At 41.6% G+C, this 16,162-nt stretch overlaps 1 protein-coding gene across 4 annotated transcripts in view; it reads left to right on the top strand.

The window, feature by feature from the left end:
• CLIP1 (CAP-Gly domain containing linker protein 1) overlaps nt 1-16,162 on the top strand; it is a 114,687-nt gene that overhangs the window by 88,987 nt on the left and 9,538 nt on the right. For all 4 annotated transcript variants that reach the window (XM_043441651.1, XM_043441661.1, XM_043441643.1 and 1 more), the window contains one exon: nt 13,142-13,194. In XM_043441651.1, coding sequence (XP_043297586.1) covers nt 13,142-13,194 — 53 coding nt within the window. The remainder of the gene's footprint in view (nt 1-13,141; nt 13,195-16,162) is intronic.

Below are 16,162 nucleotides of genomic sequence, written 5' to 3'. Positions count from 1 at the left end.
GAGACCTAGCACAGCCAAATAACTTTTTTTTAAAAAAAGAATTTTAATTGAAGTGCTGTAGGAATATCCAGCGTTTCATGCTAAAGTGAAGACAGTCAAGACTGAACGTGGGACAGATAAACACTGACCTGGACCTGAGTTCCTTCCTGTTCCCTTTGCTCAGTGGTGCCACAATTCGCTGACCATGTTTCAATCACTGAGCAGGTTCCTCTGCCATTGTTTCATAGAATCACCATACCTGCAATAGTGAGGTTACATTATAGAAAGGAAGCTGAGGCTCAAACATGAAGCAATCCACCAAGGACACACAGCCAGGCAGCAGAGGAGCCAAGTTCAGAACTCATGTCTGACTAACTCGTAAGTCTGTTGGCCTGCTACTATCCTTTGCTGAGAATGAAACTTATTTCTTTGTACTTCATCATTAAGTGTTAAGATTAAAAGAAAAAAGAAAAACCCTCTGATCTAGGAATGGAGTAGGTGGGGTCAAATAGTACTATAAAAATGTGCTTTCAATCCTACCATTACTTTTTTTTTCTGCCTCAAATACTTATTTTGCTTAGAAAACCCAAGGGATCCCAGAATCTGTTCTGCATCTTAAGGCTCTTGCTGGGAATATTGGCCAAGGGTTTTGATTTCCTCAAGAAGCCCTTCGTGAAGAGAACTATTTCATTTCCTGTATGTTATTTACAAGTGAGATGATTTGTTGCAATAAAGGAATCCCTGTGTCCCTGTGACAGTGGTTTTGTAGAATGTCCTCTCCTTTTTATCATCTTAAAAGCTGATATAGGAGGCTCTGAAATAACGAGGGCTAACAGAGAGCAGGACTGGCTGATGGGAAGGTAGAGAGATGATCCACTCTGTGCTTCACTAGAACCCACATCTGCCTTGATTGACACATAGGCACCATGTTCCCCCTGGAAGAAGTGTTGGAACAGTTGGCAGGATCACCTGCTCTGGCTCGTAGCCCTCGAGAACCCAGCTAACCAAGCCAGAAGCAGAACCCACATGTGCACATTCTTTGTGGTCTGCTCCATCAGACACTGTCCCTTCCAGTGAAAAATGGGTCTCTTAAGTCCCGTTTCCCAAGCAGGATTTTCATTTTAAGAGGGAAGGGGAGTGATAACCAAGATCAGTTAGGGTTGTGAGAGGTGGAAGTGTTGGCATTAGCTGGCATCACCTGTGACAGAAATCCTTATAAAATGTTACAGAGTGCCTCCTCTTTTCAAAGAGGCTGTGTTAGATTGGACATATGGAATTGCTATTGTTTTGCAATTTCATATGACTCAACCGACTAGAGAACATAATTTATCCTTTCTTATGACTGACGGTTTTGAGGATTGTCATTATAATGCTGTGGACGGTTTGCTCTCACGTTGTTTCCCGCCTGACGGCTGACTGGTTTCATGCTACTTCGGGTTTTGGGTGTGTGCACGTGCTCAAATACACACTGCATAAATGTACTGTTTTAACCAATTTACAGTGTGCAAGTCAGTCGCACTTAGCTCATTTACAGCACTGTGAGACCATCACCTCTATCTAGAACATCTTCATGTTCCACCCCACCACCAAAGAAAACTCCACGTAAGCAGCCACTCCCCATTCCTCCATCCTCCCAGCCCTGCCAACCGCTAATCCATTTTTAATCCCTACATATTTGCTTATTCTGGACATTTCACATAAGTGGCAATAGACAGTACACGTCCATTTGCATCTGGCTTCTTTCACTGAGCGTAGCGTATCGAGGCGCATCCGTGCTGTAGCCTGTGTCGGGACTTCATTTCTTTTCGTGGCCAAGTTATATTTCACGGAAGGGAGAGACCGCGTTTTGTTTGTCTACTTCAGGTGTCTGAGGCTCCTTCTCCATTCAGACTGCCTCGCGTCTCTCCTGAAGTCTCCGTCCGTGACAGGAGCTGCTGCCTCTCACCTCCCCTTTAGGTCTTCTTCGGGTTGGGAAGGCCTCCTCATTTTCCTAAAAGCAGTGCTCAGCCTAGCCACACTGTTGACACTCGCAGCCCTGTCTTCTCCTCATCTTTACTTCCAAACTTGGAATAGTCTGTTTTCTGCTCTATTTCTCACCTCCCCGGGTTTTCCCTGCTCCCTCCAGTCTGCTTCCTGCCGTTCCCAGCGCACTCTGGCATGCACGATGGCTTCCCCGTGGTGTCTGCACACTCAGGTGGCTCCTTGCACCCTCTGCGGACGTTCTGACTCTCCTCCTTCAGCTTCCTCCACACCATGTGCTCGTGTTCCTCTTGCCTCTCCCACCACACGGCATCACTTGGTATTCGTGTGTCTGCTTTGCCGTGTCCTCTTGGTCGTCCCCCACTCGGTGCCCTTGGCCTTGCCGCTGGTCCTCATCTCTCCTCTCCAGGTGGCCACTGCCTTCCCTGGTTCGGGTCGCAGTCTCCTTCTTGGCACTCGGAACTCAGGCTCTCTCCCCACCCAGCGCTGAGACAGTAGGACTCTTAGAGCAAGACATGCAAGTTGAATGAATGAAGGAGTGAACGGGTGATGAAATAAGTTCCTCATTTTCAGCCAGGCCCTTCAGTCTTGTTTTGCAGAATAAGATGCAGAGACTGTGAGACTTGCCCCTTCCACTTTTCTCACACGAGTCCACTCACTTCCAGTCTCCTGACTTTGTTGCAGAGAGTTCATGGTTGCCAAAATCCAACCACAACATAAGCGGGCCATGCGCCCCGTGTGGATGGTAGGTTCGTACAGTGAATTCAGGCAGGGTCACTTGGTTTCAGGATTAAGGAAACCATGCAGTGCATTATTTCTTTTCATAGAGAAAATACTAAAAATAATCCAAGTGATGTGAGTTCTTCTATAGAGGCAGTCACCTTAGGGAGTCAGTTTCAGAATGTCTGATATATCATTCCCAAACTGCACGTGTTTTCTCCCCCGGGAGGGCTGCAGGGACACTGAACTGTCACTATGGGAACAGTGCTGATTTTTCCCCCCTGGTTATTCACAAAATGAGGTCACAGTTGGCTTATGGAAACTGGACAGATATTAGATGACTCAGTAGCGGTGTTTCATCAACAGTTCTTCCTCACAGAGGATATAACAGATGCAGTAAACAAAAGACTTGTGGTTATCGTCTCAATTGATCCATGAATAATTACCTGCCTTTTACATAAGCCTGCATTCCCAGACCTGAATGTTTAGAAAGGAAGCACTATTTTTAGCTTGTCATGTTTCATTTTGGGAAATGTAGTGATCATCAGCCATCAAATTTTAATCTGGGCTGAAGTGGGGGTGCTCATGGTCAAGTAAGGGGTGAGTGAAGGTTGATCACAGAATCTCTCTCCCTCAATACCTAATGAAAGACACACACTTTTTCAACTATTAAAAAGGGCTCCAGGGATTTCCCTGGTTAAGAAGCCACTTGCCAGTACAAGGGACACGGGTTTGATCCCTGGCCTGGGAAGATCCCACATGTGACAGGCCAACTAAGCCCTCGAGTGCCTAGAGCCCATGCTCCACAACCAGAGAAAGCCCACTCACAGCAACAAAGACCCAGTTCAGCCATAAGTAAATAAACAAATTAAATAATTTTTTAAAATAATAAAGAATAAATAAAATAACAAGAGCTCCAGGAAAATCCAGCAAAGCCAACCAGTAGTTTCCTGTTGTAAACACTGAAGTTGACAGGGAAAGAAACAAAATTGTGGCCTGACTCTGTGTTCATAGTGGTAAGAGAAAGGAAAACAGATAGCAAAATTCCCAGAATTTCACTCTCACTCCCCTCACCCCCAGTTTGGAGAAAATTAGACCGAAGGGAGTGAGTAGGTAGCCAAGGAAAGATCTTTGAGGCTAAGGAGCCCTCTGCTACCACTCAGGATTCTACCAGACCTGGAAGAAAGTGCTAGTTGTCATTTTCCACAGCTAGTTCAGCCAACAGAATGGCTTAAGTAAATGAGGGTTGGGTAGGAATGGGTGGGTTTCCCCCCCCCCCCTTCAAATGATGATAAATGCACAGGTAGGTAGTTCCTACCTGTTCTGGAGTGGGTCCAGCCCCTCCAGAACTTCCTCAGGAAAGCCTACCCTCCCTCTTGGCTCTGCTGCCATCCTTAAGCATATAGTTTTCATCCTCTCAATCTCAATGAGTCTTTTTTTTTTTCCAATGACTTAAACATGCAGACATTGCAGAACTTTCTGGAAGGAAGCAGGGGGAAGGACAAGCAGAGGGCTCCTCTTCACGGCGTTTATCTCTTCATCTGGAGAGGACCCTCCAGATCTCTGTGATAGTGTCACCAGTTGCAGAAATGAGTCTGCATTCCCGCAGAAAGGGAAGGAAACACAGAGGAGATGAGAGTAGATGTTGAAAGAGCCAACTTATGATGTTGTTCGGTCACTCAGTTGTGCCTGACTCCTTGAGACCCTTTGGACTGTAGCCCACCAGGCTTCCCTGTCCTCTCCCAGAGCTTGCTGAAACTCATGTCCATTGAGTCAATGATGCCACCCAACCATCTCATCCTCCATTGCCCCCTTCTCCTGCCCTCAATCTTTCCCAGCATCAGGGTCTTTTCCAGTGAGTCAGCTCTTCACATGAGGTGGCCAAAGTATTGGAGCTTCAGCTTCAGCATCAGTCCTTCCAGTTGTAATACCTGCCAGGTAATAGTTACCTCTGTCCTGACACAGTGGGTGAGATGCAGGATCTAGAGGAGAAAGCTCAGAGAAAGACCTCTAGCAGACTCTATGCATCACCTGAATTGCACTCTCCCCATCCTTGCTCCAGGCCCTCTGACTACAGAAAGTATAGACCACAGCACCCAATTTTCAGTTGCAGCTTGAACATGAAGATGAAAGGGCTCAGATAAAGTAGGAAGGACATAAAGGACAATTCATTGACATTACATGTGAGCAAATAGAAGGTCTAAGTGGAGCTGCCCATGGTAGGATGAGCAACTGAAAACATACTGTACCAAAAGAGGAAAAAAGTAAAGAAAGGAACCTAGGAATCCAAAGAGTGATGAGGAATTCAGGCCATGAGAAAGCATTACCCAGAGTAAAATATTGCTGTGTGTTATATAGAAATTTAAATGATGTAGGGACTTCCCTGATGGTCCAGTGGCTAAGATCGGACACTCCCAATGCAAGGGGCCAGGGTTTGATCCCTGGTCAGGGAACTAGATTCCCACATACATCAACTAAGTGTTTGCATGCCACAACTAAAGACTCTGCATGCTTCAACTAAGATCTGGCACAGCCAAATAAATAAATATTAAAAAAAAAAAAAAAAACAACTTTAGTGACATAAATAAAACAACTGTTTAAAGAGACAATGACGAAATAATACAAGCTGAGCGGAGATAAGGAAGAGTTAAGGAAACAAACTGAGGACCAAAGCCATACAGTATCAGAACTGCTAAATATGTCAGAAATGGACTGGACAGATGTTTCTGAAAACATACAGAGAATTCTTCAGGTCCCCAGGCAGAAAAAGCAGATTCCTTAAAAAGTGAAAAAGCAGCCAACTGCAGCTGCATTCAATGCCAGAACAAAAGGAAAAACAACATAGTGCATTGTTTCCCAAGTTGTAATGGACAGAAAATATGATCATGAGCATCATATCCAGGCAGTTATTATTCAGGTAAGAAGACAGATGTTTCCGAACATGAAAGAACTTGGAAGCTGCAGCATCTGTGAGTCCTTCTGGAAAGTAGCTACTTGCTGATAAAATTTAGCCAAACGCAAGACATGATTCAAAATACAGGACTTGGGACTTCCCAGGTGGTCCACTGGTTAACCTACTTTCCAATGCAGGGGATGTGGGTTCAATCCCTGGTTAGGGACCTAAGATCCCACATGTCACACAGCCAAAACATTAAAGGAAAAAAAAGAAAAGAAAAGAAAAAAACCAAAGACTTACTAGATTGAGGGAAGCTGGGCAACGGGACTGGAGGTGAATACTAAATCCAGGCAAATAGACAGCTAAGCTGACAGTTTAGGAAACTACAGATGAGGAATAGAGTTGTGATTTCAACTTTTTATTTGGAATTCATTTCATGCTTTGTGGAAAGTTGTGAAAATAAAACACAGAATACTCATATAGGCTAAGGAAGTGTTTTTACCTAACCATAGTGCAATTGTCAAATTCAAGAAGTGGAACACTATTATCGAATGTATGGGCCCTATTCCTGCTTAGGCAGTTGGTGGTGGTATCCTTTATAGTTTTTGTGGGATTTTTCTTTACCTGATTCAGGATCCAGTTGACTCAGGTCTCTTCAGTCATCTTTATCTGGAATGGTTCTCTGCCTTTGTCTTTTATGACTATAAAAAAACAAAACAGGCCTGTACATATAAAATCTTTCATTTTGGTTTTCTCAAGTGTTTCCTCATGATGATATTTGGGTCACTCATTTTTAGCAGAAAAATAGCATAAGTGATACCCATTATTGCTTTATCCCATTATTGGTGATGTCAGTTTTGATCATTTAGTGGAGGTGACTTCAAAATATTTGCAAGACAAAAAGAAAAAAAGATCAAAGACAAAGGAGAAATAAGAAAAACATAAAGAGAATATGACTAACAAAATTTGAGGTGATAGAGTTGAAAGCAAGTGGAAGTATGCAAACTTCCTCATCTTTTCCATCGGGATGATGTTTGATAGTATTTAAAATTAAAATTTGTTTATATGTAGGAAGATGATATTAACATCTTAGGTTTTTAAAAAAATATATTCTACTTTAAAATTTTACAAAATAAATGTATAGTATAAACCTAGTGGGAGTTCTTAGAAAAGAATATGTCTTTGTGGTAAAGAACATATTTATAGGACTTCCACAGTGGTCCAGCGGTTAAAAGCTCCAAGCTCCCAGTGCAGAGGGTGGGGTTTGATCCCTGGTCTGGGAACTAGGGTTCCCACATGCCATATGTCGCAGCCAAAAGATTTTTTTTTTTTTAAAAGACATTTTTTTGCCCTCAACCATTTTTTATATTTGCTTTGCTTTTTTCTTTCTTCTGTTAAATTCATATAAAGTTAAATTTGCTTTTTTCTCCTAAATTTGCTTTTTTCTCCCCTCTTTGTCCTCCTTCCTCTGTATACAAAAAGAAGTGTGTGTGTGTGTGTGTGTGTGTGTGTGTGTGAGGCAAGACAGCTAATGTTAATTGTTTCTTCTCTGAAAGGGCTGTTCCACCGAAATTTCCAAATCCTCCTCTTCCTCCTCCCCCCACCATTACCTTCTCCACTTCTGAAAGCAGGAGTCTGTCTGTGTGGGAGGCAAGACTAGAAATCTTCAGACGCTGGGGCTGGGGCCATGTCTTGTGCTGTCAAGGTAGAGCCGCTATTTTAGACCTCAGAACACTAGCTTAGAGAAGAGGCTGAAGTCGCCCACGCATGAACCACTTCCCTGGGGAAGTCAGAGACAAAAGCAGCCGCTGAGCCCTGGCTCCCTCGGACTAGCTGAGCAGAGTTCCCTCTGGGAGGACCCGGGCTCCTCAGTGCCCCTGCCACTCACACCTGAGGACAGCGCCAGCTCACTGACTATCTGACACAGTTGTTCACGAGTTATCGAGTGCCTCCTGTGTGCCCGTGCGTGTGTGCTCAGTCGTGCCCGACTTTTGTGACCCCCTGGACTGCAGCCCGCCAGGCTGCTCTGTCCATGGACTTCTTCAGGCAGGAGTACTGGTGTAGGTTGCCCTTTGCTTCTCTGTGGAATCTTCCCAACCCAGGGATCTAACCCACCTCTCCTGAATTGGGAGACAGATTCTTTAGCGACTGCACCGCCTGGGAAGTTATTGAATACCTACTGTGTGCCTGCCAGTAACAAAACAGAACATTGCTCCTCCTCCTTGAAGATTTTTAAAAAACATTTATTTACTTGGCTATACTGGGTCTTAGTTGCAGCATGCGGAATCTTTAGTTAAGGAATGCAAACTCTTAGTTGCAGCATGTGGGATCTAGTTCCCTGGCCATGGATTGAACCCTGGCCCCTATATTGGGATCCTGGAGTTTTAGCCACTGGACTACCAGGGAAGTCCCTCCAGGAAAATTTTTATTCAAGTAGGTTTTTGGGTTTCTTTCTTTTTTTTTGAATCCTGAAAATTTATTATTTGGGAGAATTTCAGATATTGATCCCTTGTTTTAGAGCTCATGATACTAATCAGAAAATACACATTTTGAAATGAAAGTCAAAAGAAAAGAATAATTATGTATAACACAAATTACAAAGTGTTTCCACTGGACCTGCAGAAGCAGGTGTGACTTGATTCTGAACTTTAGCACATCCTTCACTTCACACAAGCTAGTATTTTTCTTTTTTTTTTTTTTTAGTGTTTTTCTTAAATGATACTTTTAAAACGAATTACCCACCACATTTATCACATTATAGAACGGTTTTGTGGACAGATGAGCTCTTTGAGGTTTTCTGGTCCAGTGTTCCCTCCAGTCATGATCATTTGTATACTATTTTCCCTGCAACATTGTATTCTTAATTAGTCAGTTCAGTTCAGTCAGCTCAGTCCTGTCCAACTCTTTGCGACCCCATGAATCACAGCACGCCAGGCCTCCCTGTCCATCACCAACTCCCGGAGTTTACTCAAACTCATGTCCATCGAGTCGGTGATGCCATCCAGCCATCTCATCCTCTGTTGTCCCCTTCTCCTCCTGCCCCCATCCCTCCCAGCATCAGGGTTTTTCCAAAGAGTCAACTCTCCGCATGAGGTGGCCAAAGTATTGGAGTTTCAGCTTCAGCATCAGTCCTTCCGATGAACACCCAGGACTGAGCTCCTTTAGGATGGACTGGTTGGATCTCCTTGCAGTCCAAGGGACTCTCAAGAATCTTCTCCAACACCACAGTTCAAAAGCATCAATTCTTTGGCGCTCAGCTTTCTTCACAGTCCAACTCTCACATCCATACATGACTACTGGAAAAACCATAGCCTTGACTAGACGGACCTTTGTTGGCAAAGTGATGTCTCTGCTTTTTAATATGCTATCTAGGTTGGTCATAACTTTCCTTCCAAGGAGTAAGAGTCTTTTAATTTCATGGCTGCAATCACCATCTGCAGTGATTTTGGAGCCCCAAAAAATAAGGTCTGACACTGTTTACAATGTTTCCCCATTTATTTCCCATGAAGTGATGGGACCAGATGCCATGATCTTCGTTTTCTGAATGTTGAGCTTTAAGCCAACTTTTTCACTCTCCTCTTTCACTTTCATCAAGAGGCTTTTTAGTTCCTCTTTACATTCTGCCATTAGGGTGGTGTCATCTGCATATCTGAGGTTATTGTTTCCAGCTTGTGCTTCTTCCAGCCCAGCGTTTCTCATGATGTACTCTAGTTTTCTGTAAAATAACCCTCCCTTTTATTCAACCTTTTATTACGAACAAGTTCAGCGATATTCCCAGATATCCAACTCCAAAGGCAGTCAGCTCTTGGTTATTCTTTTTCTGGTAAAGTTTTTTTTTTATGATTTTTAAATTAAAATCTTTTTTTTGAATCTTTGTTACAATATTGTGTCTGTTTTATGTTTTGCTTTTTGGTTTTGAGGCATGTGGGATCTTAACTCGCTGACCAGGGGTCAAACCCTGGCCCCTTATATTAGTGAAGTCTTAACCAATGGACCGCAGGAAAGTCCCTGTTGTTCACTTTTGTTTCAGTTTTACTCTCATTGACCTACTCTTTCATGGATTAATTTGAAGTAAATCCTAGACATACTATCATTTTATCTGTGAACAACTTAATACCTTTAAAAATTAAAATTATTCATTTCTTTTAAATTGTAATGTTATTTTAAAATTAGAAATAATTGGACATGAGTTTGAGCAAGCTCCTGGAGTTGGTGATGGACAGCGAGGCCTGGCGTGCTGCAGTCCATGGGGTCACAAAGTGTCGGACAGGACTGAGCAACTGAGCTGAACTGACCCATGTTTGTGACATGAAACAATACAAATACATACCATTTCAAAGTTATTTTGAAATGGTTAGTCAAATAGTTACTCCTCCTACTGTTGTTTCATTGAGGCAACATTATAAATGGTTGAATGCTTTTTTCCATACTGCTCTTCATTTGTGTAACATCCTATATATATAATAATAGTTTTTGTATTTTATAAAACCTATATTGTATATATTACTCAAATTTGCCTGTTGTTGTTCAGTCGCTAAGTCATGTCCTACTCTTTGTGACCCCATGGCACACCAGGCTTCCCTGTCCTTTATCTCCTGGAGTTTGCTCAAACTCATGTCCATTGAGTCAGTGATGCCATCCAACCATCTCATTCTCTGTTGCCCCCTTCTCCTCCTGCCCTCAATCTTTCTCAGCATCAGGGTCTTTTCCAATGAGTTGGCTCTTTGCATCAGGTAGCCAAAGTATTGGAGCTTCAGCATCATTCCCACTGATGAATATTCAGGGTTTATTTCCTTTAGGATTGACTGCTTGGATCTCCTTGCAGTCCAAAGGACTCTCAAGAGTCTTCTCCAGCACCACAGTTCGAAAGCATCAATTCTTCAGGCTCAGCCTTCTTTTTGGTCCAACTCTCACATTCATACATGACTGCTGGAAAAACCATAGCTTTGACTATATGGACCTTTGTTGGCAGAGTGATGTCTCTGATTTTTAATATACTGTCTAGGTTTGCCTGCCCGCCCGTAAAGTTATATTTATTAAGGTAAAATATACATAAAATTCACCTTTCACATTTCATAGGTTTGGTGAGTTTTGACATATACAGTCATATAATATACCCTTACAGTCAAGATTTTCTTTGCCCCAGTAAGTTCTCTTATCCTCTTTTTTATAGTCAATCACTTCCCAATTCCTAAACACCATTTCTCTCTTCTATGGTGCTATAGTTTTGCCTCTCTGTTGGGTTGGCCAAGAACTTCATTTGTGTTGTCAACCCAGTTCAGTCCCTGGTTGGGGAACTAAAATCTTGCAAGCTGTGTGGTGCAGCCAAAAAAAAAAAAAAAAAGTCAAGGTCACAAAAGACAAGGAAGAAATGAGGAACCAGCTGGACTAAAGAAATATGACTACTAAATGAAACTTGTTATCCCGGATTCGATCCTGGGCCAGAACAAGGGAAAAAAAACCACTGTTTCCAATGAAGAATTGATACAGGACTTCCCTGGTGGTCCAGTGGTTAAGAATCCCCCCACCAATGCAGGGGACAGGGGTTCAATCCCTGGTCTGGGAAGACCTCACATGCCAAGGAGCAACTAAGCCTGTACACCACAACTACTGAGCCCATGAGCCCTAGAGCCCGTCCTCTGAACCTAGAGAAGCCACTGCAGTGAGAAACCCACATATCGCAACAAAGAGTTGCAATAGGAATCGTTGAGATTTTCTTTAGGATTGACTGGTTTAATCTCCTTGCTGTCCAAGGGACTCTCAAGAGTCTTCTCCAGCACTGCCCTTCATTATCTCCTGGAGTTTGCTCAAATTCATGGCCGTTGAGTCAGTAATGCCGTCCAGCCTGCCACAACTAGAGAAAGCCCACAAGGCAGCGATGACCCAGAGCAGCCAAAAAATAAATAAAGGAGTCAGTACAATAAGTACCCTAAATTTCGGTTCCATGGGAATTCAGGCACAAGAACGTCATCCTCTAAGAAACTGGGAGAATCTCTTCATACTTGTTCTTTGCAGTGTTGAATGATTTTCCAAGTGTTAATTGATCGCTTGTATTTTCTCTGCTGTGAATTATTACCTGCCATGACACTTATGTATTTGTATCTGCCTTGTAGTCATTTCCCAGTCTTGTTAATTTTTTTCTTTTGTTTCAGTTTTTATAACAATAAAACAGGCTTCCTTGTTTAAAAAATAAATACAAACCACATAAAAGGATGCAGAGAGAATGAGAGCCCCTCTCATCTCCATATCCCACTCTCCAGATGTTCTTCTCCCTCTCATTTCATTTTTTAAAGTTTGCCTCCCACTCTTTTCCCTTCCTTTTACTCTTTAAAAATTTCTAAATACTTCCGTGAAATGAACTACTCATGCAGCAGAAGGATTTCTCTTAATGGACTAGGAAAGGAATGTCTAGAGTGGGAAGAGAAACCTGAATGTTAACCTCTGTAGATTTCTTGATAGACTTATGTTCAAAACATACATGTTTATATTTAAGAATTTTTAAAGTATAAAGACCTTTATAGCAAAGCACATACATAACTGACACATAATCAGAAATAAGACCACAACTACTTACTGTGAGTAGCAGCTTAAATTCTAGGAACCTAGAATCTTAAATTCTAGAATCCATAAATTCTTAAATAAATGGAAACCATTACAGAGTTTTTGCTGTTATCCTTTGATTAATAAACAAAAAAAAATTGGACTTCCCTGGTGACCCAGTGGTAAAGAATCTGCCCTGCAATGCAGGGGACCTGGGTTTAATCCCTGATCTGGGAAGATTCCACATGCTGTGGGGCAACTAAGCCCATGGCCACAAGACCCAATACAGCCAAAAAATAAATAGTTTTTTTAACTGTAAGAGTTTTTCTACCTTTTTGTGTTAGTGTGACTGTATCTGGCTAAACTCTGTGTGGTGTAGTTTGGGAGTAGAGGTGTGTCTTCTCTTACAAGGTTGACTAGCTGAATCTTTTATTTTTTCATCCTCCATAGAAGAACAGAATGTTAGAACTAATGGGCCACTGGAAATTCTTTTGTAACTTTATTTTATAGGTGAGAAAGAAATGCGTGGAATATAATAGGCCTAAGATGAGGCCCTTGTAGAATAAATTACCAGTTCCTAACCCTACTCAAGTTAGTGACATTTGCCTTCAATAATTTCAGGAAAGGAAGCAGAATGCTAATAGTGAAGCCTTCCCTCATGCATCTAACAAGTGAAGGAAACATTTATTGAATGTTTACGATCTGGCACGTACACAGTGTTGTTTAATACTTTAACTCTCAGGTCCCCGCAGGAAGAGGAGTCATTCGGGTCATAAGTGATTTGTAAATTAGTAACTGTGGGACTTCCCTGGTGGGCCAGTGGTTGAGACTCCACCCTTCGAATGCAAGGGGGACGGGTTCAATCCATATGGTGATGTACACTTGGTCTTTTCTCACTGCCTCTTGGGAAAGCCAGTTGCTTTAGCTTCAGTGGAGCGTGGGAATGTGACCTGCAGGATGAGAAATCAGCCTGTCTGAGGGCTTGTTATGAACTGAACTTTTTTTTGTGTGTGTGTTTTTTTCCAGCTGGAAGAAGAGAGATCTGTGCTCAATAATCAGTTGTTAGAAATGAAAAAGAGGTAGGCTTTTCATTTTGTGTATATTGTTTTGTGTGTGTGTGTGTGTGTGTGCGTGTTTAATAAGGAAAATGTCAGAACATGCTGTGTGAAGTGACTTGTAGAAAACATACGACCTTCTTATACTCAGAAAATTGCATCATGATAGTTTAGTACTCATAATTGACAAATTTGCAAAGTTTCAGTATGAATTACTAACAGAAGATTTTTGATTTTTTAAGTCATGTTCAGTTGCATTTATTCAGAAGTATCCTAAAGTCAGATTGTCTCATATCACATACTGCTGTACCTCCTAGTTTCAGTAACTAAAAATACTGCCATTTTACCTAGAGTAATTGATCTGCATATAAATACTGATTTCAGTTATATAAAAAGTTAAATTTTTTCACAGTAACGGGAAGCACCATTTTAAACATTTCTATTTTTTTTTCTGAAAAAGAGCTTTGTTATTTGTTTATTCTTTGATGATAATCAAATGCTATTCAAATGGAAGTTTCCAGGACTTTTTGAGTAAGGATAACTGGGCCCCAGGAATAATCATTTAGAAGCCTGATGCTTATGCTTTCTGATGGTCTTGTCTGCTCTTTTAAAATGTGCAGTTTGTGTCTAGAGAAGCTCTCTGCTTTACTCTGCATGCCAAGCAGGTTTAGCGCGCACTGCTGCTGAGACCCACAGCCCGTACAGCGGTTTGCTATACAGTACATCACAACAGTGATGTGCTTTTTTCTGTCTTATTAAATGCGAAAAGAAGAATAAACCTTTAGAAATAGTACAATCAAGAATTCCTGGGGAATTCCCTCACAGTCCAGTGATTAAGACTCCTGGCTTCCACGACAGGGGGCACGAGTTCGAATTCCACATGGTGCTTCTGCAGCACGGCCAAAAGTAAATAAATACGTTTTTTGAGAAGAATTTCTGTATACCTCAATTTAAAAAACATAAGAAAATAGGGAAGAAAAATTCCTTCACAGTCTTGCAGAGCACCTTATTCTCGACTGTCAGGGCAGAGGGAGTTTCCCTTGTTGACCACTGACACAGGTGTTTACGCGGACAGTGTTCCTCCTGCAAGCATGGCAGTTGCTGCAGAATCTAGGGCCTTGTTTAGCCCACAAAGATATTTGGGTTCCATAAGCTACATTCTAAAGGAAATTAGGCCTCATTCCAGGGGTGCCTTCCTCTTTTCTTTTTTTAAGACATCCTTAAACTCTTTCTTCTTTAAAGTTTCACATCAGACTGCATATGTGTTTCACAACCACCGCACCCCTGGTCCAGCCAGGTCTTCACCAAGTGCCCCTCGTGAGCTGTAGTGACTGGCCTGCTATGACTTACCCTGGGGCCTGGGTACAAGCACAGCTCCGCCCTTGGGGGCCTTGGGATATTTAATTTTACATGAAAAAGGCTTTGTTTCTTTAAAAAGAACCCCATATATGCAGTTATCAAGGGTATGTGAAAACATAATAGCACTTACTCTTGAGGCATTCTGGTAAGGGAATGTATAAAAATCAGCAGATGGGAGTACTGATGTAATTAATCCCTTTGCATTTATGTAGCACTTGTAATTCATAGATTTCTCATATCTCTAAATAAACCATTGAAATGTATTTTGGGGCTTGCATTTAAAAATGATGAAACCCAAACTTGGGCAACTTGGTTAAAAATTCAGATGCAGGCACAAGACCCAGGACTCCGATCTTCTTACACGGGGTCTTTTCTCATTGTACATTTAATGTTTGTTTATTTTTACTTTTTAATATTTTTTAAAAAGAAAGGTAAGAGACTTTGTTAGTCCTTTCCTTGTGACTTTGACTAAATTACATGCCTCTCCAAAGTGTGATTAGACATGTGACTTTTTTTCCGGGCTTTAAAAGATAGAACAAATTTGGATACTTGTCTGCCCTCTCTCCTTATTTCATTCTACTCCCCTGTTAGGTCCTGGGTATGCTTAAGAGAATCTCTCTTGAAAATTATTCTTTTAATTGAAAAATGCAGATAAAGATAATTTTTTCTGGGAGTGAAAAAATTTTAAACATAGTTTCTGATATTTAGAACTTTGGTGGGGGAGGGGTTCAAATTGTTAATTAACCCTTATGGAAAATTAGGTCTATTTGAGAAGTCTGGATGCAAATATGCTTTAGCTAATTTGCGGGGACCATGAATGCATTCTGAAAGTCAGTTTTATAAAGGATTTGTATGTAGATCTAGGTATGTAACAGTTAAGTACATGTAGCATAGAGTACTAAAAAGAATTGGATACTTCCTGATAAGTCTGGAGTGACTTCTCTGGCAGTCCTATGGTTAGGTCTTTGTCTTCCAGTGCAGAGGGTGGGGGTTCTGTCCCTGGTTGGAGAGCTAAGATCCCACTCATATGCCTTGTGGTCAAAAAACCAAAACATTTAAAAAAGCAATATTATAGAAAGATCAATAAAGACTTTAAATATGGTCCACATTAAAAAAAAAAAAAAACCTTAAAAAATCTGGAAAGTACTTAAAAATCACAAAAGATATTTGAAATGTGGTTGTTCAAGCAAGAACTGAGATCTTAGTCAACATACATAGCTAAGAAAGAATATAATTGCTTCATTCAGACTATATTGTTCATTATTTTGAAGTGCAGTACTTACTCCTGACATGGGGTGAAACTAAATACTTATCATTAAAACGTTAGTATCCCCTTCTTGTATTTGCTCTGGTTTTTTTGCTATCTAACGTTGAATCGCAGGCAACATGCAGTGAAATTTTTTCTCTTAGCCTGAAAATGTAATCATTTCTTTGAAAAACCAGACTCCGAGTTAGGCAGACCTGTTTCAAAGCAGTTTCCAAGACATCCAGTAGATGAAGCAGGGCTAACCTCGACTTGCTCTAATTGACAGAAGGAGAGAAACACCAGAAAGCCTATGGCAGATTCGGGAACCAGTTTGGCTTCCCTCCCTTTTGTAGGCTTTTTGATGTCAGAGAAGGGAGCCCAGAGCCA

This window comes from Cervus canadensis, chromosome 1 (assembly GCF_019320065.1).
Source record: "Cervus canadensis isolate Bull #8, Minnesota chromosome 1, ASM1932006v1, whole genome shotgun sequence".
Classification (NCBI taxonomy): Eukaryota; Metazoa; Chordata; class Mammalia; order Artiodactyla; family Cervidae; genus Cervus; species Cervus canadensis.
Note: the sequence above shows the minus strand (reverse complement) of the source record. Positions and strands in the feature narration are given on the sequence as shown.